A 27984-nucleotide genomic window follows, 5' to 3' on the forward strand; every position below is an offset into this window, starting at 1 on the left:
TTACACAGCTCTACTTGAACACTCAAGGTTACAGGCTGTCATATTATTTAACATCTATTGTTAGACATGAGAAAATAAAATTAAAAAAATAGAATAATAAAGCTGTAATACCCTGCTTGAAAAGAGTAGAGGTTACTTTGGGCAGCAACTAAGGTAATAGGCTCAGCTGAGAATAGCTAACTTAAGCATAAACAATGACCTATCTGGCATAAAAAGTTGTGTGCAAAGTAGAAAGGCAGAGGAACATTTAAGCCCACCCAAGCCTCATTGGCTCAAATTATCCTGTAGGAGAGAAATTAATAAACTTGGTGACATGCTTATTAAGTTTTTTTTTCTGTTATATTCCCAAGGTAGTCCATAAAAAAAAAAAAAAAAAAAAAAAGGAAAATTAAGGATCTTTTTTCTCTCAAGTTTATATACCTATACCTCTATGCCACAAGAAACATTCTCAGTATTGCTATCAGGATTTTTTCTGAAATTTTACTAGTTTATAACTTCTCCAGTTGCAGGTCAACTTTGTAATCACTGTTGCTTGGATCCTCAATTTAATAATCAAAAAATTCCCCAGAAAATTTCAGAATGAATCCAACAGAGAGCACAGGTAATTCACTGCAAAGAAACACATTAGGTCCGGTCCTATACTGAACCGGTGGTGGGAGAGATGCTTGAATAATAGGAAAGTACATCAAAGCCCCTCAAGAATTTCAGTCACTGCACACTGAACTCTAGCTCTAATCGGTAGCATGCTGACAGAATAAGCATGTCCTGCACACTAGAAACTGTTAATACAATCAATACAGGGGAGCAAATTTCTAATCTCAATATCCCACTTCTTGAAGAATTAGCTATAGAAAAAGTGTGACAGATTCTGTCACTTTGCTCCATAAAGCATTGTTTTCTTCAGTGTACTATTAAGTGTACATGAATATATACAGATACAGATTGCATCATGATCAAAGCTGAGCAGATAGCACTCACTGAATATTTAGTTTTCCTTTTTACTAACCACAAAAAAATCCCTATTTATTTGTTTCTTTTCATTTGAGTGGAATATTCCATCAGCACAGAAAGAGGAGAGGCACCTGCTCATTGTAGTAATATTCTCATAAAAAACAAAACAAAACTAAATGAATGGACACACCTTTTATTGCAGAAAAAATTAATATGGTCGAATTTAATAAGGTCAAAATGTACAAAAAGCTATCAGAATTAATGCTAGATGAACAGAAGACCAAAGAGTAATTGTGGCCTCACTGGACAATGTGTATTACGTACCTCCTTACTGGTTTGAAAGAGAACCAGGAGACTTTTTTTTTTTTTACCTTATGACAGCTGTTTTATAATTTTCCATTCTACTCAGTTACACTGTCCATTCTGCTGCTGCCCCAAATGCAAGATTTGCATGTTTCAGGGAAGCCTGCATCTGGAAAAGTTAAACTTATTCTTATTGATGTTACGTACTTTAACAAGACTAACAATTTTAGCTTTTCCTTTAAAGCTCACTTGCAAGTCATATTTTATGGGCAATGGTCTACCATCTAGCATTGACAGGAGTTGATGTAACATTTAGAGTATTTGCTATTCACACAATTTGCATTAGATATTTAAAATACCATGACTGAATCAAAACTTATTTTGTTCAAAAGGACAGTCAAGAGGCTGAAAAGATACTGTAGAACAGTAACTGAAAGCCTTTACTGTATCATAGTCACTTCAAGTGTTGTGAAGCAGTTTTCTACCATCTTGAGCTTTTCTTCAGAAATGAGGTTTTCTTGCTTCAGTTGTCCAATAAGAGCTTCCAAGGACCTGAGTCTCCCCAAAGTTTGTACCTCTTGCATTTCAAGTAGAGTTATCTTAGAGTGGAGCTTTGAAATTTTTTGCCAGAGGAGCTCTCTGTCTATGTCTTGTTTGCAGTATGAATGCTCAGTTTGTAACACTTCACTTCCACTATACGCATTCATATACACAGATTTATCTGTTTCTTCTTCTTCCGTGTCGAGAAATTCTTGCTTAATAGCTGGGAAAGAACTATCTATTATTTCAGACTCTTTTGGACTCTCAGCTGGTAGGATGATGGCAATGACAGATTCTTCACCTCCACTGAACTGTTCAATAGCTTGTGTGACCGTACTGACTAAAACTGCGTTTTCACTTGTAGGCTGTACTTCAACAGAACAGCCTAAAACACAGGAGTTTGGGTTTTCAAGTGCATAGTCAGTTACTGAACCTAAAGCATTGTTCAATTTCAGAGACGAATTCAAGTAATCAGGGTCTGAAAATTGCAAGACTGTAGCTGTACAACTTACTGAATCCTCTACAGAAGTATGAACACTGGCAGTTTCCATGTTCTGGACTGTTGTTGCCAATAAAACAGGCTCAGGCTGATGTATATGCTGCTGAGATAAATTATCAGGAATAACACTGTCTGCCTGAAAGTCTTCTCTGTTTTGTAGTTTTTGCATTTGTAAAGGTTTACTCAATGCAGTTGAGCAAACTACTTCTGCTTTTTCATCTAGATTTTCTGCCATTGCAGGACTTTTCTTTGGTCTACAAAGTTCAAGTGATACAGGTACTTTCTCGGACTCTACATTTTTAGTTGTTTCTTCCACATCTTCTCTCCTTATCTCTTGTGGGCTGTTCTGAGAAGAGTCTTTTTCCTGGAGAACAAAAACAAAAAAAAACACCAAACTTCAGTCTTAAGTGACAGAAAAATGTATGCAAAGATAAAATTAAAGAAAACCAAATGAATTATATAACTTCAAATATGATACTTAACATCTCAGCAATCCTAGGGATTTTCAAAGAACGAATTAAATCGCTTCTGAATTAATTTCAGCAACCTGAGATTCCCACAGGCAGCAGCTCTTCAAGCACATGGCTCCGTACCATGGGGTCCATCCCCCAGGAGCAAACTACTCCGGCACGGGTCCCCCATGGGTGGGTGGCAGCTCCCCCCAGACCCCCTGCTCCTGTGTGGGCTCCTCTCCATGGTCTGCAGCTCTGGCCCGGGGCCTGCTCCTGCGGGGGCTCTCCATGGGCCGCAGCCTCCTCCAGGCCACAGCCACCTGCTCCACCGGGGGCTCCTCCACCCATGGGGGGGCTGCAGCGTGGAGATCTGCTCCATGTGGGACCCATGGGCTGCAGGGGGACAGCCTGCTCCACCAGGGGACTCTCCCTGCACAGGCTGCAGGGGAACTGCTGCTGCATACCTGGAGCACCTCCTGCCCTCCTGCTGCACTGACCTTGGGGGCTGCAAGGCTGCTTCTCTCACATTTTCTCACTCCTCTCTCCCAGCTGCTGTTGCACTGCTTTCCCCTTTCTTAAATCTGCTCTCCCAGAGGCCCAACCAGCATCGCTCACTGGCTCAGCTCTGGCCAGCAGTGGGTCCTTTTTGGAGCTGTCTGGAGCTGGCTCTGATCTGACATGGGGCTGATCCCGGGCTCTGCTCACAGAGGCCACCCCTACAGCACCACCCTGCTACCAAGCCCTTGCCACGTAAACCCAATACACCGGTTCCATAACTCTGTGAAAGACAAGATGGAATAGCCCTTGTGGCATACCTTTAACAGCCTACATTCCTGAGCTCTTAGGTGTTTGAGGCTAGGGCCAGGAAAGAGAAATGCTGAGTTTGAAACAAAAACATCCTAAAGTCAGCATTTATGTACAGTTAGTTAATAGAAGACCTTTAAAAAATTGAATATTAATAGTAATCACACAGTAAAAGAACTTTTCTATGGGAAATTTTCTAAAGAACATACTTTTGGAATTTCCAATTAAAAAATAATACCAAATCTCCACTCAAAGTATGGGTAGTTGTTTTTCCTTTATACAGTGGAATCACACACTAGTTTTGTGTCAGTTCTGTTGGCAAAACATTTTGATGGGTAGTTATTTTTTAAATAAACTATGAGTATATTATAGACAATTAGCACATTTTTATTACATAAATAGTCGGTTTTCTTTCTACTGTGATAAAAGATAGGAACACATTACCTCATCATCTGGGGAAGAGAAAATTGTTGGTACAGCTGTATGTTTCAAGTATCGTATACCCCATCGCACATCAAGGGAATCGGGGGTAAAATGATCACTGCATAGAAGCTGGTGTTTACTTGGTGTCCATGCATCTCGTTTCATATTCCGCAACCATTTCTCAAGTCTCTCTTTATCATGAAGTGGAAATCTTTTTTAAAACAGTTGTGGAAAAAAAAGAAACAGAAAAGCAATGAATTGTTATTTTTTTCTTTCTTTCTGTTTTCTTTATAAACAAAGAACATTCTGTTGTTCCTTACCAGGCTGTTCTTCCTTACCTGATTCTCTTGAAAGGAATGATTTTAATTTCTTTCTTTTTTTTTTTTTTTTCCTAAATATGAAAAGCTAATCAGGATGTCAATTACATATTAATCTAATAACCCTCAAAACAGTTTCTATTTGGATATTTGCTCCAGAGTTCAATAGTGGAATTTCTATTGATTTCTGCTGGTAAAAGGCTTCAAAGCCCTAGGCCAAGGTGTTTAAAAAGTCTTGATTTTGCAATACTTGCTCAAAAAGTAGTTCTCCTGAAGTCCGAGGAAATACTTCATTAAATAAGTGTTAGACCTGGCCCTCATTTTATAAATAGTATTTTTTTCCTTACTACACAAAATTAGTACCCAACCCTTTTGTTATTGTTTTTCTTTGACTAAGTGTCTCTTAGCATACACCATATTCAGGGTTGTCTGATAACTTATAAATGTGAATAGCATTTCCAGTGCAGGATCTAAATTTTGTTCAGAAAGTAAAAATGTTTTGTGCTGGTGTGCATTTACTTTTGGTTTCAGAAATTAAGCTGTCTTACAGTGTTGAGTATCCCAACAATGTCATGTAACCCACAACTAACTTTTCAACCCTCTAACCTACTTGCAAAATATATGAAATTGATTTTGAAAGTATATGCAAACAGTCATATTACATGGGAAAGCAAGCTAAGTTTAAAGAAAATGAGCAAACATATGTAATTTACTTAATGAATCACAAGACACAAAAATTGAAGGGAAATTAAAGGCTCATTATGATGCATGTCCAGTCATGCAGTTAGGGTAATGGCAACACATATGTTCAGACCACCCTGAACTCTCAGCTCTAACTAGACGGACATCAAAGTACTTGAAATGTGCTTGCAGATTTCGCTGGGAGCGCTAGGTTTCTTTCTACTCTAGCCTATAATCACATATAATACATAGAACATAACTTGATTTCTGAACACCGACAAATGACTCCTGTTAAGAAAGCAACACTCTAATATTCCATAAATCCTGAACAATAATAACTGGAAAAAAACAAAAAAAACAAAAAAACAAAACAAAACAAAAAAAAAAACCAAAAACAAAAACAAACAAACAAACAAAAAAACCAACAAAACAAAACACTGCACTTTTGAGTAAGAGATAGATTAATTTGGTCATCAAACCTGACCTGATCATAAGTGTAGGACGTAAAGAGTATTAGATGTTGGCAGTATGAGGGGGTGACAACCATCCAGATGTGACAAGTGCCTACAATACAAACCAGTTTTGTCTTTCTCCCTAAATAGCTGATTTTTTCCTTTTAATTAACCAGTTCTTTCTATGATGTTTATTATTGTATGTTAATAGACCAGAATAACATTAACTGAACTTCAATGCACGAAAAATGGTGCAGCAGTGAGGTATTCCCACAAAACAGAAGCTGTGGAGAGAGCCTGGGGTGCCGAGGGGCTGTGTGTCACCCAAATTCTATGAAAGGTTGGTTACATCTTGGCAAACCCTAGATCCCACCCCTGAAACCACAGGTTTCTTCTCAACAGCCACACATGGCAATGACCCTCCTCTGCAGGTCCACAGTGTCCTAAAACTGCCAGTAGCTGCACTTTTCCAACCTTTATCCCACCTTTTGAATTTTTTGCCATTTAAGTTTTCAAGTTACCAAAGAAACGGTGCAAACTGTTGATCCAACCAGCTCTTTGCAGGAATGCAAAGAATAACACCAGTAAAAAGAAGATAACCTCTCAAGGACAGGTCAGTGGTTCAGCCTTTTCAATTGCTGCCTGCTTAGACTGTGTACACCCAATAGCAGCATGACACATATTATACAGCATGTTACAGAGCTCAGCCTGGGATGTTACTACCTAGGTCCAAAGAAGGTTCTCAGTAAGAGGACAAGGTTCCTTCAGTAGAAGGTCACACCACCAAACACACCTTCTCCAAGAAGGCCTTGAGAGTGTTTGCTTCCACTGCCATTACCCTTGCAACTCAGCACTCACTGCCTTCCCCACCACCAGCCAGCTTCACGTTGGGAAACAAAAAAAAATCTGCGGTGAGAGACAAAGTCTGGTCATGAGATTTATTATTTTGGCTAAAGAATAACTTTGCCAAAACCTGCTCCTGCTCTCAAATACCCCCTAAATCATCATTAGCATCTGTTATATCTATTATAATAATATCTGTTATACCTGTTATCTGTTATAGCATCTAATATACCATCTCTGGTATAAACAAGTCTCAGCACCTCTTCTGCCAGACTGTGACAGTTTTAACACAAAACAGTTCAATGGCTAGATAAAATGGCAGGGATTTTGAAATCGTAGATTTATGAGAGTTGGAGAAGAGCTCCAAGATCATCTGGTCCAACCATCACCCTACCACCAGTGTTACCACTGAACCAGGTCCCTAAGCACCAGGGACCATTTATACTGATGTCGTACACTTTAATACAAATATGTACCAGCACTCCAACTTGCTTTGATTGTCCGTGTGGTACTCAAATTATTCATATTACTCTAGAAAATGTATTTCCACTCGTCTTCATAATTGTTTTATGATGATAACGTATTTTGGCTGAACCGCGCATGGTGTATGTTGTAGCTGAAGTACTTTAATCTGATCTAAAGCCCTTCTGACGGTGTTTTCCTGTGAGACTTCCTGATGTCGGATCAACAACAACTGTGGAACAACAGCGGCTGTGCAGCGAACCCAGCTCACGACAGCCCTGGGCTCACCCAAACCCAGTCCCGGGCTGCCTGCGGAGCCGATTTTCTCCTCAGAGGCAGAAATTAAGCATTATCTCCACACACCCGCATTTACTGCGCCTTAACGCCACAGCAACCCTCCGGCACCGGCTCCGTGCCCCTCGCAGGGCCGAGCAGCTCAGCTCCGACCCCCACAGCCCTGCCCTTCCCTTCCCTTCCCTTCCCTTCCCTTCCCTTCCCTTCCCCACACCCTTCCAGCCCCCTCCCGCTCCCCCCGCTCCCCCCGGGCCGCCCACTGACGGGTAGAAGCTGAGCTTGCGGCGGTCCCTGGCGCTCTGCCCGCCGCGGTTCTTGCAGCAGGCGGCGGCGCAGTACCGCGGCATGGCGGCGCGGCCCCGGCCCCGGCCCCGGCCCCGGCCCCGGCCCCGGCCCGGAACCACGGGCAGCGGGGGGCTGCGGGGGGGGGGGAGGCGGCAGTCACGGGGACAACGGGGAGGGGAGGGGGCGGCCCGCCGCGGCGTCACGTGGGGGCGGGGGGCCCAATGGCGCAGCGCTTCGTGTAGCAGCGGCGGGAGGGCGGGGTGCGGAGGGGAGGGAGGGGGCTACGCGCGCTGGCGGCCGTTGGGCGGGAGCGGCGCGCGGGGACGGCGGCGCTGAGGTGAGGAGGTGGGGGGGGAGCGGGACCCCCTGAGGGGAGCGTGGCGGGGCCGCTCGGCTCCTGGCCCGGGCACTCGGCCGCCGGCAGGCCCGCAGCAGCAGTGGGTGAGGCAGGAGGGAGGCCCGCAGCGTGCAGGGGCTGAGAGTCGGGCACCTGCCGGTGGTGGTTGGGGCGGGGGGTGCTCGGTTAATGGCTCCTTGGTGTAAAGCCCTGGCTGATGCTGGGTGTGCGCAGCTCGGAGGGGGCTCTCCGGTGCTCTTCGGAAGTTACAGGGGCTGTTCTGTGGGTGAAGCGTAGTGTTAGCAGGCGTACAGAGCTCAGCAGTCCTTAACCGAGGATAAATTCGAGGTAATTAAAGTGCAGAGCCTCCGAAGTGAAACTTACTTAATGGGGAGGGGAGGCAGACGCGGAGTCAGCGTGTACCAGAGGCTTTGTAGCGAAAGTAACAGCAAAGGTACTCAGGGAGCGGGGAGGAGGTCGGGCCTGGCCTGTATCGGTAGCTAAGATGCCATGAGCAACGCTGAGATGCTCGCTCCATATCATACATCTTCTGGCGAAAAAAAATCAACAATTCAAAATATATTGTGTAAACTTAAGACTTGTTATCAGGTTAAGATGCTGCTTATGTATGGGTTTCCTTTATGTTTGTTTTTCATGTGAGTTTTATTATTACATTCGCGTTTCACAGAGTTGTTCAAGGGCAGTGTTAAGTCTGCCAGTGTTCTGAAGCTTCGTTTCTGTAAAGCGTAACAGGTTTGATAGAGGTTTTGGGGAGTTTAGGGGAAATAAATGTGTCCGTTTTTTAATTTTTATTATTTATTTAAAATTCAGTCGATTTTTAGTACAAATTAAAAAAGCCTAGAAATCCAAGTAAAACTAGGGGTAGTAGAGCATGAATCTGCATTACCAAAATCTCAATGCAGAACTATAGAGAAAGAAAGAAAAACCTAGCTATAATTCATTAATTAAGAGTCATAGGAGTTGAGGGGCTTAGGCAGAGCAGAAGGCTTGAGTGACTTGACATTCTCAGGGTCTGATAATTGTGGAAGTTATAATAGAGGGTTTGGCCCTTAATGAAGGAGTTAAATAACTATTTTTAGCACCTCTTGGTGTTTACTAGTAGAAGCATGGAGTTAAGCCTTCAGAAAGTGGAACAGATTGGTTTTTATTTCATTTCCTCACACCTACATCATGCTTATGTAATCTTTGGCATGGTAGGAAGACGTGAGCCTGTATCTGCAAAGCAGAAACAGAAAGAAAGCACACAAAAGTGTGGAGGGATGTACGTGTGTCTTGGCATCCAGGTGGCAGAGTTTCGGGTTAGCGAACTGGTGGGTGAAAATATGTGGAAAAAGCTTGGAAAGCTTCTTGTTCTAAAAATACGTCCAGTGTCATGCAAGGGGAATATGGAAAAGAACTGTCCATTTGGTATCTAGATACAGTGCTCAAAATACAGTTTGTTTCAACTGCTGCTCCTTACCACTTGATATCACGCGGGCTGCTTGCCAAATAAATGCTTAAGAGGGCATGAGAATGTTAATCGTACATGAGCTTTTTGCTCTGACCTTACAACATTCGTTTTAGCCCCCTGCCTGACTTATTAGAAATGGTATTTTTGCGAATTTTGATGCTTAGGTGTTAATTTTCTTTAGAGGGTGTGGACTTCCTATTAAAGTCTGAGTTGTCTCATATGAGTACTTGATACACAGAATTCAAAACCTTTGAGTGACAAATGTTCAGGCCACGTACAGTCTAAAAGTATAGTTAGAGTACCATTAAAGCTAGAGTCAACTTAGCATTATTCTCCTGAAAGCTGAATAAGCTACGCTTAGCTATAGAATTCTTCTCCTTGAGTTGTGATTGTGATACTGTCACATCAGTGCAATCTGATGGGGGCTGGGAGGACCATGTTATTTCTGGCATGTTCAAGGCATTGCCATACATCCTACTGGTTAGGGGACAGCCAGCATTCTGTCTTTGAATGTTCACGTTTCGGTACTGTATGTTTTACTTACTTTTTTATGTACGTAAATCCTTCAAATATAGTTTGAGCTTGTCTTCTGGTAGGAAGAGCCCACTCTTGTCATTTATAAAAAATCATAAAAGATGATATGGCTACATGGAGCTGTCTTTTTTTTTTCTGTATCCTATCTATGCCACTGCTTTTTCCCTGAGTTTTAGTTTCAATTCATTTTTAAGTATAAGTTTTTGACAAATACATTTGTTAAAAAATAGTTAAACTTTTAGTTATAGTTTAAGCTGCTTGTATAGAAGTTTTTTTTTGAGCTCAGTTCAGACATTGAGAATTGCATGTGTAAATCTTTATATGCTGTGGCATTTATTAGATAAATTCTCTGATATCAGAGGTATGGTTGGTGTTTATATTTAGAATACAATCTAAAATGCAAGTAAATTAAGCCCAGCCCGTTATAAAATAGTGTTCTACTTGACTGACCTCTGTACTCTAGACGAGTGTTTCCTTGTATCATACTCACTTTAGGTCAGTTAGGTGACCTTCTGAAGCTGACTGAGCATCTAACAGTCGTGATTTCCTGCAGCCCAAAGTTGTTTTTCAGGCCTGTTGTGTTGTCAGGTTCTTAATGTTGCACAAGATAATCAGTGAGTTATTCTACCAGCATATTCAGTAGGTTTTGAAACCTGTGCTCTAATTTAGAGCTGCTGTGTTAATGATCCTAGAACTTAGTTTAGAACTTAGAACTTAGGGTTTAGTTTAAAGCTAGTCCGGGTATGCCAGCATGAACTGTTTCATGCAGTGAAGGTATTGTATGTTTAATTCAACAACTGGAAACAGGACTGGGGGGAAATGTGTGGGTAAGGATAGCTGTAGACCAAAGGTGAACACAAAAGAGCACTTGAGATGGATGTGAAATGTGAATTTGCAGCATTTCCATTCACGTATTCTGTGACTGTGAAACTAGGGAGGTGGGGTTTGTTAACTAACAACAAAGGTGAAAGAATTTGCTGATGTGTCAGTCTCAGAGTGACTCCTAAAAAAAAAATACACGTCTTCCTCTTTCAGTTTATGGTTGTGCCTTTTTAAGCTGCTGTGGAACCTGAAATAGCCTGTTCAAGTATATTTCTCTTTCTTTCTAGGAACCAGAGAAATGGCAACTACGCAATCTGTCTTCACATTTGCCCTCTGCATTTTAATGATAACGGAGTTAATACTGGCTACAGAGAGCTATTATGATATCTTAGGAGTTCCAAAAAATGCATCTGACCGCCAGATCAAGAAGGCGTTTCACAAACTGGCCATGAAATACCACCCAGACAAAAATAAGAGTCCTGGTGCAGAAGCAAAATTTAGAGAAATTGCTGAAGGTAATGTATGCTAACCTCAGTCTTAACTGGATACGTGGCTTATATCTGTGAACAAATGCAGTAACTGAAGTGTACTGTTTTTACTGAATAAGAGATTAATTTTTTTGGTTATATTTCTGTGGTGCTAATGCCCCGTATCAGTTTTCCATTTTCTTGCACATAGGCAGGCCTTTTGCACAGTTTATGCATTCCTGCCTATTAGACTTCTAGGCTCATGCCTCTTCTTACAAAAAATACTTGGCAGGAGGACAACTTTGGCAGTAGAAGAGTATTTCAAATACTCTCCTTATATTCCGGTCTGTCTAGTAAGATCCAGCTCAGGGTTACTAAGGTTTCAGGGGGACCTAATGGAAACCTTACAGCACTTACGGGGAGATTTTTTGTGTTTTTATTAAAAACAACCTGCAGCAAGGCTCTTCAGTGGTTCCTGGTAAGAATACAAGAGACAGCAGGTATGAGAGATGCCATGTGGCTATAAGGAAAAACTTTGAAACTTTCATCACCACGAGGACAGGCAAGTGTTTGAACAGGATGATTAGAGAGGCTGTGCACGTCCCATCCTTGGAGAGTTTTCAGGAATGAGTGGATAAAGCCCTGAGTAACTAGTCTGATCTCATAGCTGACCTTACTTTGAGCAAAACATTAGATTAGAGACCTGAGGGCACTTCCAGCCTGAACTATCCTGTGATCCTAGGAATACACCATTCTTATGCGTTCTGGGATTAACATATACTGATGGAAATGAATGATCAAGAACATAAAAAGGCTTGCTGAAAAAGTGTTCCCATTTCTGCTCCCCATAGACTATTATAGCATAGGCATTTTGCATGACAAAGCTAACATGACTTCTGGGTTTTATCTTCATGTCTGCAGAACTGTTCTTTTGGAAGCAAGGTAGTGATTAATGTAGTGTATCTCTTTAGATACAGCAGCTGTTGGCATATGCTAACAGGAGGAAGCAGGAGTTCCAAATAAATATTGAGCTATTTAGAATAGTTGGTAAGCCAATGACAGGTAAGAAAATGGAGGGGTTTAAAATACCCATTCTAGTAACACTATGTATGTTATCTGTCAATTTCTGCCTTGGAGCACCAGTAGATGTAGTTTTGGACCAAGATCAGATAGAAACCTAATTCCATTTCAGGTATCCCCAATTACAAAATCTAGGTTTATTGTTAAACTTCTGTGAAGTCGAAAATTTGGTCATTTTGGTAATTAATTTCCTTTATTTTATCTCCATGCTGTTTAGCTTGCCACTTAGCTGTAACTGCAGTGTGGCTAGAGTTTACTGTGCTGTTGTTCTGTGTATGTGTTTGTCTTTTTATAATGGGTGTGCAACTGAAGTTTTTCTACTTCTTTTCTTTTTAAACTGAAATAGCATATGAAACATTATCAGATGAGAATAAACGAAGAGAATACGATCAATTTGGACGTCATGGAGGACAAGGAAATAATGGAAGCCCGTTCCATCAGTCATTTAACTTCAACTTTGATGATCTATTCAAAGACTTTGACCTCTTCAGTCAAAACTCACGGTCGAAAAAGCACTTTGAAAATCACTTTCGAAGTCATCGGGAAGCTCACAGTCGGCAAAGACGTTCTTTCCAAGAGTTCTCCTTTGGAGGTGGACTGTTTGATGATGTGTTTGAAAATATGGAAAAAATGTTTTCTTTTAGTGACTTTGAAAATGCACACCGACATGCAGTGCGAACTGACAGCAGGTTTCATGGATCCAGCAAGCACTGTAGGACTGTCACTCAGAGACGAGGAAACATGGTCACTACATACACGGACTGTTCTGGACAATAATGTTTCCTTTCCTCTTCTTTCAACATCTTCATAATTTTCCTTGGTTTTGTGCTAATATGGAAAAAAAATAATCTGTGTTCTAAACAACACTTAACGCAACTGCTATAAAGAAATTATAGATGAAACTAATTCTCAGAATAGAAATAACATGCAATTGGAACTAAATGCCTCAGTAACTTCTTAAAATGGGAGAGAAATAATCCCATGTGACAGAAGAAATTGTGTTTTTCAGTTTAGTAAACACTTTCCGTAAATTTGAACTTTAACACATGATATATTTTTTTAATTTTAGATATGTAATATAATTCTCCTATGCCAATTTAAGAATGTTTGAGTTACTGGTGCATGGATTTCAGCAGAGGAGATACTTTATTCTGAAGTGCTGCTTTTTTTATCATGACTTTCTGAGTTTTCACTAGCAGTTTTTACTTGATGTGGACTTAGTGCACAAATTAGACAACTTACACAAAATAGCAGCAGAAATATAACTTACCTGGGTCTCTATTTGTTACTGTCCAGCACTGCAAATCTATTAAAAATAAAACACATGTTATTCTCCAACTTAAAAATGTGTTTCACTAGGAGAGTGATACAGGAATGACTTCTATTTCCAAGTAACTTTTCATTGGCCTGAAAGTATTTTTAGGATGTGTATAACCCTTGACTTTCATAAGGGCTGTTCATGTATACAGTTCTGTGTTCACGAGGTTAGCGTGTCTCTCCCCTCCAAAACACAAATATCCCTTAAAGTTTGGAAGAGCATATTGAGTACACTCTTGCTTTATGCTTGTTATATTGTTGTGTGCAATGTAGTTTCCATAGCTCAGTTTTTTGAACTTTAATACTCCTCTGTGCTTTTGCAAACTTAAACACGATAAGCTTACCTACAGATTGCTAGTGTTTCTGGAAGGGTCTAAATAATAATAATAATTAAAAAAAAAAAAAAAAGGTAGACTGTTTAGATTGACTGCTTGTCAGCAGGGAGCTTTTAGCTTTGTGATTTGAAAGGTAAACTCTTGGCATAAAGAAAGAGTAAAACTGAAAATTACAATCCATGTGTTCACCTAATGCCTTGTGGTGCTGGAATCTGATAATAAAAGCAGTACTAATGGGTAACAGTTTCAGTGCCATGGAAATCCATAACTAGTATAAACTATTCAAAACATAACAAACCTCTTAATATAACTGATGTTAAAATGATGTTAATAAAACTTCAGTTTTATTTCTTAACCAGTAGTATAAGTCCAGTATATGAAATTGATTCCCCTTCGTAAGGGGAATCAATTGCTATCATACACATATAGCTATCTTTTTTTAAGCGTGAGTGAAGAATTTACCTTTCAAATTGATTGCATGAGCAAAATGAGCATTTTGAACAGCAATATTGCAAATAAGTTTTGAATTCTTAAAATCTTCAAAGAGATCTAACCATTTGTTTCTTGAACTGATACTGAAAGCTGACTGTTTGCTAAGTAACTTTAACCTTTCCCATAAGGGTGCGTATTATTGCTTATTCAGTTCTCATTCACTAATTACTTGGATTATTGCATTGTATTAAGTGCTTTTCCGTTTCCATGTTTTTCTTTATTTATTAATGGACTAATACCTCATATATGGTCTTTCTAAAAAGCCAGTAATTTGTGCAACATTATCGGAATGTGCAATATTCTTAAAGTAGGAAAAGTGCTGGGGTGAGTGTCTATGTCTGTTACTTCCACCCTCTTTCTGTGTAAGTAGATATTAGTTTCTTCTGTGTAAGTAATATGACTGAACTGAAAGTTGTAATTCATGTAGATTTCTGCAGCTGTTTTAACAGACTCCATCAGTCCTAAGCATGAATCAAATTGTCTGATTCATACCATGTGGGCATCCAAGTGAACAAATCACTAACTTATAGTTACAAATTATTTTCTCACAAATACCAATTTATATTTTTGAGAGAGAACGTTTCTGTATGTATTTGGGGAGATTTGTTCACACTGATAAAAGCTACATCCTTTCAGTAATGCTGTTGTATTTAAGTATTAAGTAATGTTCTATAGGAATGGGAATTTGCTGGAATTTGCAGGTGGGAAACAACTCTAGAAGCAGGCTGTGAAGGTAAAATATTAATGTATTTCTTAGTCTAGTGAACAGTTTCTTAATTACTTAAAAATAACTTGGAAACAGCAGAATGAGCAGTTTTAAGTGTTGAAGAAGGAATACTTAAAGTTCTTACCATAAGCAAACTACTGACTTCTCCAAAGGTAGTTTTCTCTGGTTATGAACTTGGGACTGTTCCCTAAAACGAGCTCTGTAAATTGTAGGAAGCACAGCTACTGCCAAAATGTAAATATCTGAAGTGGCTACATGAGTTCCTCTTTCAGGCAAAAGCTCTTGTTTTTTTTTTTTTTTTTTTTTTTTTTTTTTTTTTTTTTTTTTTAAGTGAAAATTAATAAATCCTTGGTTGCTTCTGTGTTAGCTCCCCCTCTTCAAGGATGCTCCAAACTTTATTAATAAAAAGTGTGCTTGTTTTCCTTGTCTCTTGAAAGCCAAAGTATGGAGCTGGTAATAAAATGATTGGATCACTAATTTTCTTGCTGATAGTACCTTAAAAAGACTTTTGCCTAGTCTATTTTTATCTGCTTCCATATTAGTTCTCTTAAATCACATCTCATAGGAAAACCAACAAATACATCCTGTAATTACTGTGGCTTTTCAGAGTGACCTTTTTGCTTGCTTTGGTTGTTGATCAGAGCTAAAATCCAAAGGAGAGCTTGTCAGGACAGAAGAGTAGTGTATTGCTATCCCGATGGCTTTCTATGATGGGTGTATTTTAAGAGGACTCAGCTGAAAAAATTCAGACAGGCTTTCCTCAGTCAGCAGTCTGCAGTTCATGGCTGTCAGAGCACAAGCTTGCAAAACATGCAGTGCGTCTCACTTATTCGGAGCCCTTGCACATTCTTTTCCTATTTATAGGGTCTGCTTCATGGCAGGCTTGCTAACGGAAGTCCTAATATAACCTTATGACACCCCTGACTTCAGGAGTTTCTCAAGTGCTTGAGTCTTGTCATCCTTGATCTCCACATCTTGTGAAAAGACCCAGCAAAGGTTAGTTTTTTGTTATGTAAGGGTGAAAAATACAACTCCTAGTTTTTAAGAAGGCATTTATGCATATGTAACTCCAAATGTTGAGTTTCTAACACTTTATAAAAGACTAGTGTTCTACTCACATTTGTTTTTTCCTGTTATGCTTTTGAAACACAGTATCTAATGGAGATGAAAGTACTGTAAACATGATTAGGGTGCCATTACAATAAAGGTGTGAAAATTGTTTGTGTGTGGAAATCTTTTTTTTTTTTTTTTTTTTTCTTCCCTCACAGTAGTTTGTAGATTGAAGTCAGATTAAAGGATGTTGTATAGAACTTGTGTTTTATAGAGCACCTTGAGCGCTACTTTTTTCTGTGAAGATATCAGTAGGATGATGGGATTGACAGGGAAAAGGAATTGGAACTGAAAGAAATAGATGTGATTTTTCCCTGGTCTGTTTTTTTTTTTGTTGTTTTTTGTTTTTGGTCAGGCCTAATCCTTCAAAGGTGGGGGATGTGAAAGTTTCAGACATGTCTCATTGTGCCATCTATCATTAGAACTGTCTTTCCTGGAACTTGAGCAAGTCTTCCATCTTAACAGTGCAAAACCAAATTTTTAGGTCTAAATGTATTGGAGATGATGGAAGATCTCTGCTTTATGCTGAGGGAGGGTTGTTTGTGTTTAACTTTTATTGAGAGCGCCTCTGAAGAGCTTTTCTGGGACTTGATTGTCCGAAGTCCTCAGCTGATGAACTGTGGATAGCATTACTTCTGGAAGCCAGAACCACACGCAGGGACAGTTTCAGGCTGGATTTAAGGGAAGAAAATGTTTGTAGTGCTTGTTGTAGTGTTAGTGTTCACCCAGCTCCTTATGAATCCCTGCACTCCTCCCTGCACAGGGATGGCAACTTCTAGCCTGGAACCTTTCTAGGAAGTAGTCAGGCTGAAAATGCACACTTGTGTTTCAGTTGCTAGTCAGGTCCCAGATGAAACATGAATAAAGGACTCTCCTTTCTCCTGATACGGCTGCCTGACCAGGGAGTATGTGGTGTCTCCTGTTACGCATGCAGTTGGTCTGAATGATGGAGACTGAGGTCCACTGGGGATACTGGCCTGGCTCCAAGGAGAGACTGGGAATTGTGGGAGACCCAGGGGACATGCACTAGTGGTGCAGCTCATCTTCCAAAACAGGAATCTCCTGCAATGCAACATTTATAATGTTTTAATAAAGTGGACAGTATGGGGGACAACATATGGAGATGAGTCTTCATATGACTTCAGGGATGTTATAGATGTGTTGCAGGATATTGAGCTACAGGATGGTACCCTCAGATCTCTCAGATGGGGTGTGGAAGGAATCTGAAGGAATCTTTTTTTTTTTTTTTTTCCCAGAGTCCAGGACATCTGCTGTTCGGGGTGGATTAGGTCAAGAGATGCAGAACAGATTAGTCCACATCAACTGACCCGGGCAATGTAACTATGTATTGCTGTTTCCAGAAGCTGTGGTTTTCTGTTTCACAACAAACCTCTTTGTTAAGCACCACTTGTTACCAGAATTTTATCTAAACACGAGTAGAAGAGGAAATACATTTTAGGTGGTTGCTTGTTGATGATACCACTATCATCTGTTCTTCATCTCCCACTGGCACAGAGGTGAATATGCTAAATGGGAAATAAGAAAGATGAAGTGAGCCTTGTCTGAGGGGTCCCACTTGACTTCACACCATTTTGCTTCAACACCTGGCACAGGCAAGACTTTTAGCTTTGAATATGCAGGGTTTTGGGTAGTGATTTGATGAAAAGTTGTATATTATGCCCGCGGGGCAGGGGTAACATACGTTTCTCTTCTGTCATGCAGCAATAGGCACTTTAGAGAACTCAATTAAATTATAAAGCAGATCTGAAATGCCTGTCCTGGGGCAGCGTTCTCCAGACTCCACCTGGCTGAAGAACAAGAACCCATTATAATGCCATGATCATAATGCTGAGCATGCAGAGTTCCAGCAGAGAGAGAAGATACTCTATCCTCCACCCAAATTCCTTAATGCATCCAAACAAAGACTTTGAGCCAGTCATTCTGCTTTAATATGTAAATTTGAAGTCATTTTAAAATAATGCGGGTCTTCGGCCTGTTAGGGAGCTAACCCACCTGCTTGGGAGTTGATGGTTCTGCCACCTCTTGGTAGCTCAAGCTTGGAGACAGACCAGTGTGGAGGGAGTGCTGGCTATGCTGCTGGGGTCGGTTCAGATGTTAGCACTTGTGTACAAATAAATGGAATAATGACCTGTGCAGGTGAAGTATATATACAACATGCTTCTGCTAGGAACTGAAGGCAGAGCTTGTGGTTTGTTGTTAAAAAATTTATTAATCACAGGATTGCAGGGGTTCAAAGGGACCTTGAGAGATCATTGGGTCCAAACCCCCTGCCAAAGCAGAATCCCTAGAGCTAATTGCACAAGTAGGCATCCAGACACTTGATTAAAATCAAGAGACACATTCTCTGTTCTTTGTTTAACACCTCCCCCCTACCCCCTCCCCTCCTTTTTTTTTTTTTTTTTTTTTTTTTTTTTTCTTCCTTGTTTTTGATATCTTGGGCTCCACTCCTACTTTTCCCATTTGGCAATTGCTGTAGTTACTATATTTCTAATTGCATTTTATTCTGTGCATATGAAAAATATTTTGCAACTCAAGGAAGTTTTTTGAAATGGTACAAACCATTTCAGTGCAATCTGATTTCCTCCTGTCTTTCCCCATATTCTACTGAGTTAGCCAAGTGCACAGCATGGGCTTTCATACTGGTTTTCTGCTTTTATCCTGTCAGTGGTAGGACAAATGATACTCAATCTCACATAAGCTAGACAGGTGCTGACAGAGGATCTCTCACATGAAATCTGTTGGTATAAATTTAACCTATCAACATTTCAAAAAGAAAAAAAAAAAAAGACCTGGCAGAGCAAATTTACACTAAAGCAGTACTTTGCATGATAACCTTGAAGTCAAACAAAGAAACAAAAAACTTTCGTGAGTGTAGACTAATGCGAGTAGGGTAACTTTTTTCTTATAAAATTTCCTTAGTGTTGAGGGAATCTGGACATTTAACACTTGATAAAAACAAAAACAAAACAGGATTCTGTATGAGGTACTGGCAATAACAGACTTTAACACTTAGACCTCCATAGTTAACTTTTGTGCTCTTTAAAAACAATGATTTATTTCAACTTACAGGCACCGAAGAAAAACTTTATGAAGTTATCCCTGTCATAGGAATTTTGTTAACCAAGTGCTGTCTTATGCCCAGTTCCAAGGCACTGGGATCAGCTTACGTGTCCTTCACTGGCAATGCAAGTTGTTATCGTGAGTTATCGCTGCTGAGACACACAGTCACTTATTAGATACTCATAATTCAGTCGTGCATTTGAGCCCTGACCTGAGTCACCCTTGGTTACGTAAATAATCTGAGATACAGCTGCAAAGAGAGGCAAGGTTTCTTGTCTCCTGACGCTGTACTCTTATCATGAATTACTTCTGGCTTTACTCAGTGTGTTTTTACTTTGGTAAGGTACTGCCTGGATCAGAGTCAAATTAATGTGCTGCATCACATAATGGCTGCTGGCTGTGTTACAAAACATGTCCTGTTTATATGGTGCTTCCGTTGAAACATTTTTCTTCTGTTGTTGCAAAGGTGGATGTGGTGGTTTCACAGTGATGGGCAGCTAAGCTCCACCAACACCACCCTCTGTCCCCTTCCTCAAAAGAACAAGAGGAGAAAATGTGATGGGAAAAAAAGTTCATGGGGTTGATATAAGGGCACTGAGACCACTCACCAATTATTGTCACGGGCAAAACACACACATAATTTATTGCCCATTACTAACAGAATAGAACAGTGAGAACTAAAAGAAAGTTAAAACCACCTTCCACCCATCCACCATCCTCTACACCCCCCCTCCCCCATCCCAGCAGCACAGGGGAACAGGAAGGCGAATGGGGGCTGTGGTCAGTCCCTAACGCTTCATCTCCGCTTCTCCTTCACGGTCCCTCTCTGCCCCTGCTCCCTGTGGGGTCCCTCCCACAGGATGCCGTCCTTCCCGAACTGAGCCTGCGGGGGCTGCCCACAGGCAGCAGCTCTTCAAGCACTGCTCCCACATGGCTCCATACCATGGGTTCCATCCCCCAGGAGCAAACTGCTCCAGCACGGGTCCCCCATGGGTGGGCGGCAGCTCCCCCAAGACCCTCTGTTCCTGCGTGGACTCCTCTCCACAGGCTGCAGCTCTGTCCCGGGGCCTGCTCCTGCGGGGGCTCTCCATGGGCCGCAGCCTCCTCCAGGCCACAGCCACCTGCTCCACCGGGGGCTCCTCCACCCATGGGGGGGCTGCAGCGTGGAGATCTGCTCCATGTGGGACCCCTGGGCTGCAGGGGGACAGCCTGCTCCACCAGGGGCCTCTCCACAGGCCGCAGGGGAACTGCTGCTGTGTGTCTGGAGCACCTCCTGCCCTCCTGCTGCACTGACCTTGGTGTCTGCAGGGCTGCTTCTCTCACATTTTCTCACTCATCACTCTCACAGCTGCTCTAGCAGTTTTTGTTTTGTTTTGTTTTGTTTTGTTTTTTCTCTCTCTCTTTTTTTTTTTTTCTTTCTTTTTTTTTTTTTTTTCCCTTCAATCTGCTCTCCCAGAGGCCCAGAGGAGACCCAGCGTCACTCACTGGCTCTGGCCAGTGGCAGGTCCCTTTTGGAGCCATCTGGAGCTGGCTCTGATCTGACATGGACAGCTGCAGGGCTCTGCCCCTGCAGCTTTCCCTGCCTCCTCCCCCTGAAGCTACCAAAACCTTGCCCCAGAAGTCCAGTACATTGGATCAGGAATTATGCTTGTTTTATGTTGATATGTGGTTTTTATTTTTTATTTTTTTCAATACACATTTTTTATAGAGGGGACATAAGTGGTTATTTTCACATCTGTAGTTTTACTGGTAATTCAGTTGGTCTGTGTTTTAAAAAGGGTTCAGGTTGGAAAAACAGCAAATGCAACAAGACTGTACATTTGAGAAGGTGTGGGTCCTGCCATAAAGAATAGCGAAGCGTGAAGAATGGGTGATTTGTCATGGAACATCACAGCTACCCAGTGAGCAGTCTTGATGTGCCAAAGCAAGTACTTCCGAAAAGAGGGAGTGTAACTACATTATTGTGTTTACATGCTGGAGGAATCATGTGGATACACATTATTTATGCCTGTAGGTATCATTTCCAGTGTGTGGCTGACTGTCACTTCACTCTGACTTAAATAGTATGAAATAACAGCTGTCACACCTCATGAGAGCCACACCACAGTCTATTCTAACAATACCATAAATCTGCTTATTTGCCATCCATGAAGTCTGAGGACCAAAGAAGTGCTGCATCACACAGCAGTACTTCCCTAGGAAATAAAAAACAAGCTATCCTTTTGTGCATTTTTGTACACCATACAGTGCTTTTCAAGGCAAATAAATGCATAAATTAGGTTCAGATAATACATTAGTTACCTATCATGTTCTAAAAATACCGGCTTGTTTCTTATAAACAGGTTTTACTCTGTTTCAAATCTTAAAAGTCAACCAGCAACCATGTCTCCAAAACAGTGACTACAAGATTATTCTGCCTAGGGAAGCCTATTTTTCTTCAGAAATCCATTTACATGCTGATCTTTATGCAGAGATTGTGTTTCTTCTTGATAGAACCATTCTAATGAACATTTGTAAAAAATAATACCCCACCCCCCATATTTTGGTTGCATTGAAAATATGAAGGGACAGCTATAATAATGGTCTCTTTACAGTTATTTATTATATAAGTAAATTAGTAAATATTGTGACTCTAGCAAAAATTAGCTTCCTGTGAAAAGAGCAATGTCTTAGGGTGTAAAAACTGCCGTATTTGCTCAGCTGATCTGTAGAGGTCTGTGAAGCAATAGTGTACATAAACCAATATTAATATCTTGAAAGAGTAAAGAGAAAGATTTGCCATTTGAGGCACATATAATTGTGGATAAACTGCATGAAAACACCTATTTCCCCTGTACAGGGTCCTCAAGTGTATCTTCTATAGCACTCATTGAAATTAATAGCTTTGCTGATGCCATGTCAGGTTTATTTTGTATTTGTTACTTAGCAAGTCATTCTGATGCTTCATTTCTTATGAGTGTTTTTGAGAAAATTCTGAGAAGCCTGGTTAGCTGAACAGTAAAATGCAATTCAAAGTAAATAAAGTGGAGTTCAGGGGGTAAAGTAAAATAATGGGGCCTGTGATGATTACTATTAACAAGATCTTGTAGGGAATAGATTCAGGAAAGCATCAGCTCTGTGGTTAGGAGCAATGAGAAAGCAAAACAGATGTTAGGAAGGAGTAGACAAGAAAAACATAACTACGACACGGACCTGTAGACTACTAGGTTAGTTCTGATTCCCCTGACTTTCAAGATGCTATAGTAGAATTGGAAATAGTTTGGAAAATGGCATCAAGGATAATTAAATGGTAAGGGCTTCCATGTGATGAATGACTAAGAAGCATTCTTCAGCCTTGAAAAGAGATGGCTATGGTGGTGATGAGCAGAAGCCCAATCATCAGTAATAATGATATCGTGTATAGAGATCTACTGTTGACTGTCTTTTGGGGTTACATGGACCAGCCAGTTCCAGGAAAATAAAGAAAATCAGCAATGCTTCATGGAAGAGATAGTAGATACACAAAACTTCCAAAAAAATAGGGTGGAGACAAGGATATTAGACAAATTCAAGGTGAAACTGGGCAAATCTTGGAAGAGATTTCTGTTGGGGATAAAAAAATAGATAAACCTCTTCAAACTCAGGAATTCCCTGAACAGAAAATATTTGGAACTGGTGGAGTAGAAGGGAAAAGCATGACATGTGCTTACTCTGTGCTAACATTCCTAGGTGTTCCCTTATTGGAGTGCCTGGAGACTAGACTCAAAGGACCTTAGGTTTGAGCTAGTACAACCATTCTGGTGTTCTAAGACTTAAAATCTCAGGCTGTACTAAAAGTTCATTAATCATCCTGTTGTTTTCTGCGATCAACTTACAGCTTGTTAGTATGACTTCTTCTAGTAAGAACAGACTTGCAGATGCATTCCTACTCAGCTTGATGTGATGCTCTCTATGCAGATACAAGTCTCTAACAGTAATTTCTTACAGCCTCATTGTATGCATTCAGGTTTCAGTTCTGTCTTCTGTCACTCCTAATTCTTTCTGTACTTTTTCAGGGCAAATCCTGTCTCCGCACACTAAATTTTGTTTTTCATTAGAAGAAATAACTTCAGTCTTCTTCTCTTTTTCACCCATACTCATCACCTCTTATGATTATGATCACCTCTTCTAGGCCTCCTCTTCTGAGAGAGAGAGATTACAAAATAAACATTTGACTATAAATTAAACAATCTAAATTATACAGCTTTAAGATGGACACATATAAAGGAATAGCATGAGAAACTTAGAATTGAGTCTTATATATATATATATATATTTACACTTTGCTGTGAAACGGCATATGCATGAGCATAGAAAATCAGAAGAAGTTATACATCATGTGCCAATTTCACACCCAGTCCTTGACTGTGAAATTAGAAGTGTTATTAGGAAGGTTGGGTCAATGAACTATTGCTTACCTAAAATGACTTCAGCTAATTTGCTGGGGCAAACAGTTAAGACGAATTGCAGTGTCCCCGGTTAGAATATTAGCAATATATTTTCTGAAGCCTTTATCATGTATATCTGTTAGAATTACATTCATATTTCTCTCTCTCCGAATAACCAAACAGATAAAAGCTTCACAGAAAAGACATCTGGGTATCAGATCTCCTTTTGTAAATAAATGTCTGTTCAAGTTTGTTAGGTTTATAAAGCCTATGAATTGTTCAGGAACATCTGAGATGATGGTCCTCTCTTTTTTTACATACTTATGCACACATGTATATGCACACACAGTACTTTGTTCTGCTGCCTGGTGTTGCAGGTGAATTGTTGAAAATATTTTTATCTGAGGTTAACCGAAAGGATTTATTAATCAATCATTAAGCAGAATTAATGATCGAACATAGATGTCAGTCAAGCATTCTATTATGGTTGACTGGAGGTCAAACCTTCTACTACCTACTACATGCCTAATAATTAAGCTAGCTTGACAAAATGTCACTTAAACTTGATAAATGTGAATGTTGCAAGTGTATAGCAGTGCCAGTCACCTTGCTGTAAACATCTGATGCCAGGTAAGGGATCTCTAATACTCGAGGAACAACCCTGAGAGGTGTCTCCCTGCTCAGTGGGCTCTAGTGGCTGCAAATATTTATAGTGTAAAGTTGTTGACTTGTAGTCAAATTCCTTCCTTCAACAGTCATGCAATACGGGCTTTTTTTTTTTTTTTTTTCTTTCTTATTAGTAGTTTCTCAACTGCACTGGCTCTGCATAGGAATTCATGTCCTTGGACAGGCAGCTTAGTACCTGATAAGGTGTGACTCTGCACAATTTTACAATGTCTGTATCCAATTAGGCCTGCTTATCAGCAGCACCCGAGTCAGAGTGCTGCTAGCACAATATAGAGGGGGGATGCAACTGTCACACATGGCTGTCAGGTCTTCCAGTTACTGTGCAAAGCCATGTACTCAGCACTCTATACTGCTGTGATGCAGAAGCTGTAAGTACAGGTATAAGCCAGGCAAAACAGTGAGATATGGGGAGTGCCTGTCAGCATTCCCTGTCTTCCTTGCAGCCCCCCTCCCTGCCCTAAATAAATCTGTGCATGTCCAGAATTAGTGTTTGTTCTGGGAGAATGGAGGAGAAGCAATGGTGAACTGAGTTCCCAGAAATATAAACATGTCCTAACCTGGGAATGTTGGAATAAAAGAGGAGAAATCCCAGCTCCCAGTGCAATAATGGTATGTCAGGAAGGATTTCAGATGATTATTATTTTTTTTCTCCTCAAGTACCATTACTTATCACAAGCTGTAATTGTAAGAAGTTAGTCTCCTAGGCATAGCAAAGAAGTCAATGTTTACCAACTCTTGCAGCTAATGAAGGGCTCAGAATATTTTTACCTCGCACAGGATAGCACAGTGATACCAGCACAGATGTGGAAGACAAGCCACAAGCTTTGGCTTAGTATTGCAGCCAGCTGCAAGGGAAGGCTTCTTTGGCAGTTCGTTCAGGGTTGCTCTTGCCCGTTCTTTACTTCGTTTTAAGAGACTCAGTGTTGAAGTCATCACCTGGACTGGGTGGGGGGGATGGAGAGACCCAGGAAGGACTTGGGGCTTTTCCCTAGCAGGGACTAGGAGGTTGGCTGGAGAGAACGATGGCCACCAGTCTCTGCACGCTGCGGGTAGGTTTGTAAACTCTCCAACTCTACTTATCCTTGAGCCTGGAGCTACTTGTAATGAAAAGAGAGATGACTGAGAAACAAACCTAGGTAAGGATCCAATCATCCAGTTTTGTTACTCACAAGAAGACTGCTATGATTTAAGAGCTGCTGCTACCAACCAGCTAGGGTTAAGCTATTAACCTGAGTTAATCTCTGAAACATTGCTTTCTGACCACCTGCACACATATAAAGCCATGAGCAACTGTGTACATTCAGGAGCACATAAAGTGATTTATGTGACTCCGCATCAGCAGCACCACTTTAGGACCTGGCCAGGTGAAGAGGGCTAATCAGACCTAATGGGACTTCAGTGGGACTGTGAAAAGGAATATGCAAGGATATGCATGGAATATGGAAGGATATGCAGCATAAGGGAGTAATCTGATGCTGATTTCTGGTGTGGATGCAAAGCCCTGCAAGGTTGGCTGGTCACACATCTGCAGGTTACTGTGGGAGTCTGGAATCTCTTCAGTCAGATCTGTACAGAGCATCCAGCTAAGAACTGGGTGATGGCTGCCTTGACTAGTTTAACAGACAGAAGAAACTTTCCATGAAAGGACTTCTATGTTCTGAGGTTTTCTTTCCTTGGACAAAGGGTACATGCATAATTCCATGTATTGGAGGATTTAAATGAAGTGAATGACTAAGAGTTTGGGCAGTTCAAGGCCTTTTCTCAAAGGCATTGTAAATTGACCAGAATTACTTCTGCGTAAAGTATGGTGAAGAATTCTCAGGTCATAGCAGGCTGATGGTGCCAGAAGATTTGTGAGTTGCAGGGAGCAAGGTTAGGAACTGATAAATCAGCTGGATATCATAGTCAGCCTCTGTCTCATCTGTGGGATTGTCTGGAAAGGTAGTTATGTGATTACTTGTATCTCTGTATGGCAAAGGTTTAGGAGAATGCATTAGTAAAAGATGAAAAATTGAGGAGAGAAGGGGGACAATAGATGTTATGTGATGGGATGGGGTGCTGAGCCTGATATCAGTTACCCAATGAATACAATCTGCTCAGGAAAGAATCTGTGTTTTACCTCTACTTGCTGGCAGCTCCCACTTCAATTGATAGTTAGACTACCTCCTTGGCATCAAACTTTTCTCCCTGTATGACAAGGATAATAAATTTATTCACTTTCTGATTGTCTTGAAGTGGAAAAAAGTAACATACTTTTTAGGCAGTACAGTTCATGTGACAAACATCTAAAAAGAAGTAGGGGCAGGAGCTCCTGTCTAGATGCAAGTTTGCTCCAGCAGTGCTGTTGCTGGCCTTTCAGAACTCCTCCTGAACAGAGGTGACTGCTCTCTGTCTCCTGTTTCAGGTGTGCAGATGTCCTTTGGCCTCTTTTCTCTTCCTCAAAGCCAACAAAACTGGCCAATTCTAGTCTGAATGCCTTCTGTGAAAATAGAGCCTGAGAGTGGAGGTGAGTGCTGATAAAGAGATGGAGAGGAAGAGATACAAACAGGTCCTGGAGATCTGGATTATTTTATTTTATTTTATTTTATTTTATTTTATTTTATTTTATTTTATTTTATTTTTTCAAAATGTCATGTCTTTTTGAAGAATTGAATCATTTATCTTAAAGAAATTTGAGTGGAATGAAAAGGGAGTTTGTTTAATTTTTAGTCTTACTATAAACTAATGCTTTTCCTGAGTGAGATAGATTTTCTTGTATATAAATTCATAGCTTTCTTCAGCACTTCGACAATTGAAGAAGAAATAGCTTCAGTACTTCCAGGTTTGCAGTCCAGTGTAATGAGGATTTAAAACTAGATTATGAGCACATTTTTGCACATAATCTCATGTGCTCTTAGTGTCTTGTCAGTTCTGTTCAGTCTAGAAGGGCCATTTGAATGAACCAAGCTGTTTGCTAAGGCTGTAACCTAGGAACAGGGAGGTGGTCCAAACAGTCCTGAACTTTCTGGCAAGACTAATTTCAAAACTTTCTGGAGTCAAGGGTACGACCTGACAGCTGATGGGAATGGCAACTGAGCATTCAGTGGCAAAATCTTTCTTCAAATGTTTCAGGCGCAGCTCTGCTGCCAACTCTTTTTATCAACTTCAGAGCTATGATGCCTTCAAAAGGGAAGGGACCATGCATGGATTTAAAATGCTGAAATGTAACATCGAATAAATTGGTTACTTCCCAATCCCATGCTACAGCTTCACACATGCACAGGAGGCAGGATGCATCTGTACAGACTTCAGCAGCATCCTCAGGATACAAAGACCTCCAGTCTGAGCTGTGCCAGTGCTGCCTTGAGGGTAGTCCAAGGAGATGGGTTAAAAATGGAGTTGCACTGTTTTTCTGCTCCTGGTTTCTGGAGATCAGCCAGATCTTGGCATACTTGAAAGCAATTAGGGAAAACAAAACAAAACAAAAAGCAGGTCAATGTAACATCGCTGAGAGTCTGGCACAGACCATTTATTGTCTGAGTTAACCTTTCACACTGTTTTTTGATAAAGTTGCTCTTGCCTTATTCAGACAGCATCATTTTTTCTCTTTGTGAGGAGAATCTGGGACCAAATGTTTGCTGAGGCCATGCCAAAAATGAAGAGAAGGGAAAAAAATAATGAATTCCTGAAGAGCAAGGTAAGAGTCAAGCTGGGGCATCCTGGCTCTAAAATACTTAAAGCATAAGCTGCTACAGTGAGGGATAAACCTGACATTCCTTAGGGTACTGACAGCTGACTGTCTGCATTTTGTTCTTTTCTATCCATGGCGGCTA

General features: G+C 40.7%; 2 protein-coding genes across 6 annotated transcripts; one reads left to right on the forward strand and one right to left on the reverse strand.

Moving 5' to 3' along the window:
* Positions 1–1128: 1128 nt before the first annotated feature.
* Positions 1129–7460, reverse strand: THAP5 (THAP domain containing 5). Of its 5 annotated transcripts, none has more exons than XM_084287498.1 (3): positions 7286–7460; positions 3994–4183; positions 1129–2657 (listed from the first exon to the last, which is right to left on the reverse strand). In XM_084287498.1, the coding sequence occupies exons 1-3, from the start codon at positions 7366–7368 to the stop codon at positions 1695–1697; spliced, it is 1236 nt and encodes a 411-aa protein (XP_084143624.1). In that variant the 5' UTR covers positions 7369–7460; the 3' UTR covers positions 1129–1694. The 5 variants fall into 5 exon arrangements, with proteins under 5 accessions (XP_084143624.1, XP_084143626.1, XP_084143627.1 ...); XM_084287500.1 differs by lacking the exon at positions 7286–7460 and adding an exon at positions 6216–7125; XM_084287501.1 differs by lacking the exon at positions 7286–7460 and adding an exon at positions 6146–7125.
* A 118-nt stretch (positions 7461–7578) lies between these two features.
* On the forward strand, positions 7579–16107 carry DNAJB9 (DnaJ heat shock protein family (Hsp40) member B9). The gene is made up of 3 exons (XM_084289924.1): positions 7579–7643; positions 10758–10985; positions 12364–16107. The coding sequence occupies exons 2-3, from the start codon at positions 10769–10771 to the stop codon at positions 12792–12794; spliced, it is 648 nt and encodes a 215-aa protein (XP_084146050.1). The 5' UTR covers positions 7579–7643; positions 10758–10768; the 3' UTR covers positions 12795–16107.
* The last annotated feature ends 11877 nt before the right edge of the window (positions 16108–27984 follow it).

Source organism: Netta rufina (genome assembly GCF_964035555.1).
Source record: "Netta rufina genome assembly, chromosome: 1".
Lineage (NCBI taxonomy): Eukaryota > Metazoa > Chordata > Aves > Anseriformes > Anatidae > Netta > Netta rufina.

Bases quoted from the DNA above. Each gene is read 5' to 3' on its own strand.
- THAP5 (XM_084287498.1), bottom strand. From the start codon at position 7,368: ATGCCGCGGTACTGCGCCGCCGCCTGCTGCAAGAACCGCGGCGGGCAG. The intron at 4,184-7,285 runs GTCAGTGGGCGG...GTTTTAAAAAAG, and splicing joins CGCAAGCTCAGCTTCTACCC to ATTTCCACTTCATGATAAAG. The intron at 2,658-3,993 runs GTAATGTGTTCC...TTTGTTCTCCAG, and splicing joins TCTCTTCCCCAGATGATGAG to GAAAAAGACTCTTCTCAGAA.
- DNAJB9 (XM_084289924.1), top strand. From the start codon at position 10,769: ATGGCAACTACGCAATCTGTCTTCACATTTGCCCTCTGCATTTTAATG. The intron at 10,986-12,363 runs GTAATGTATGCT...AAACTGAAATAG, and splicing joins ATTTAGAGAAATTGCTGAAG to CATATGAAACATTATCAGAT.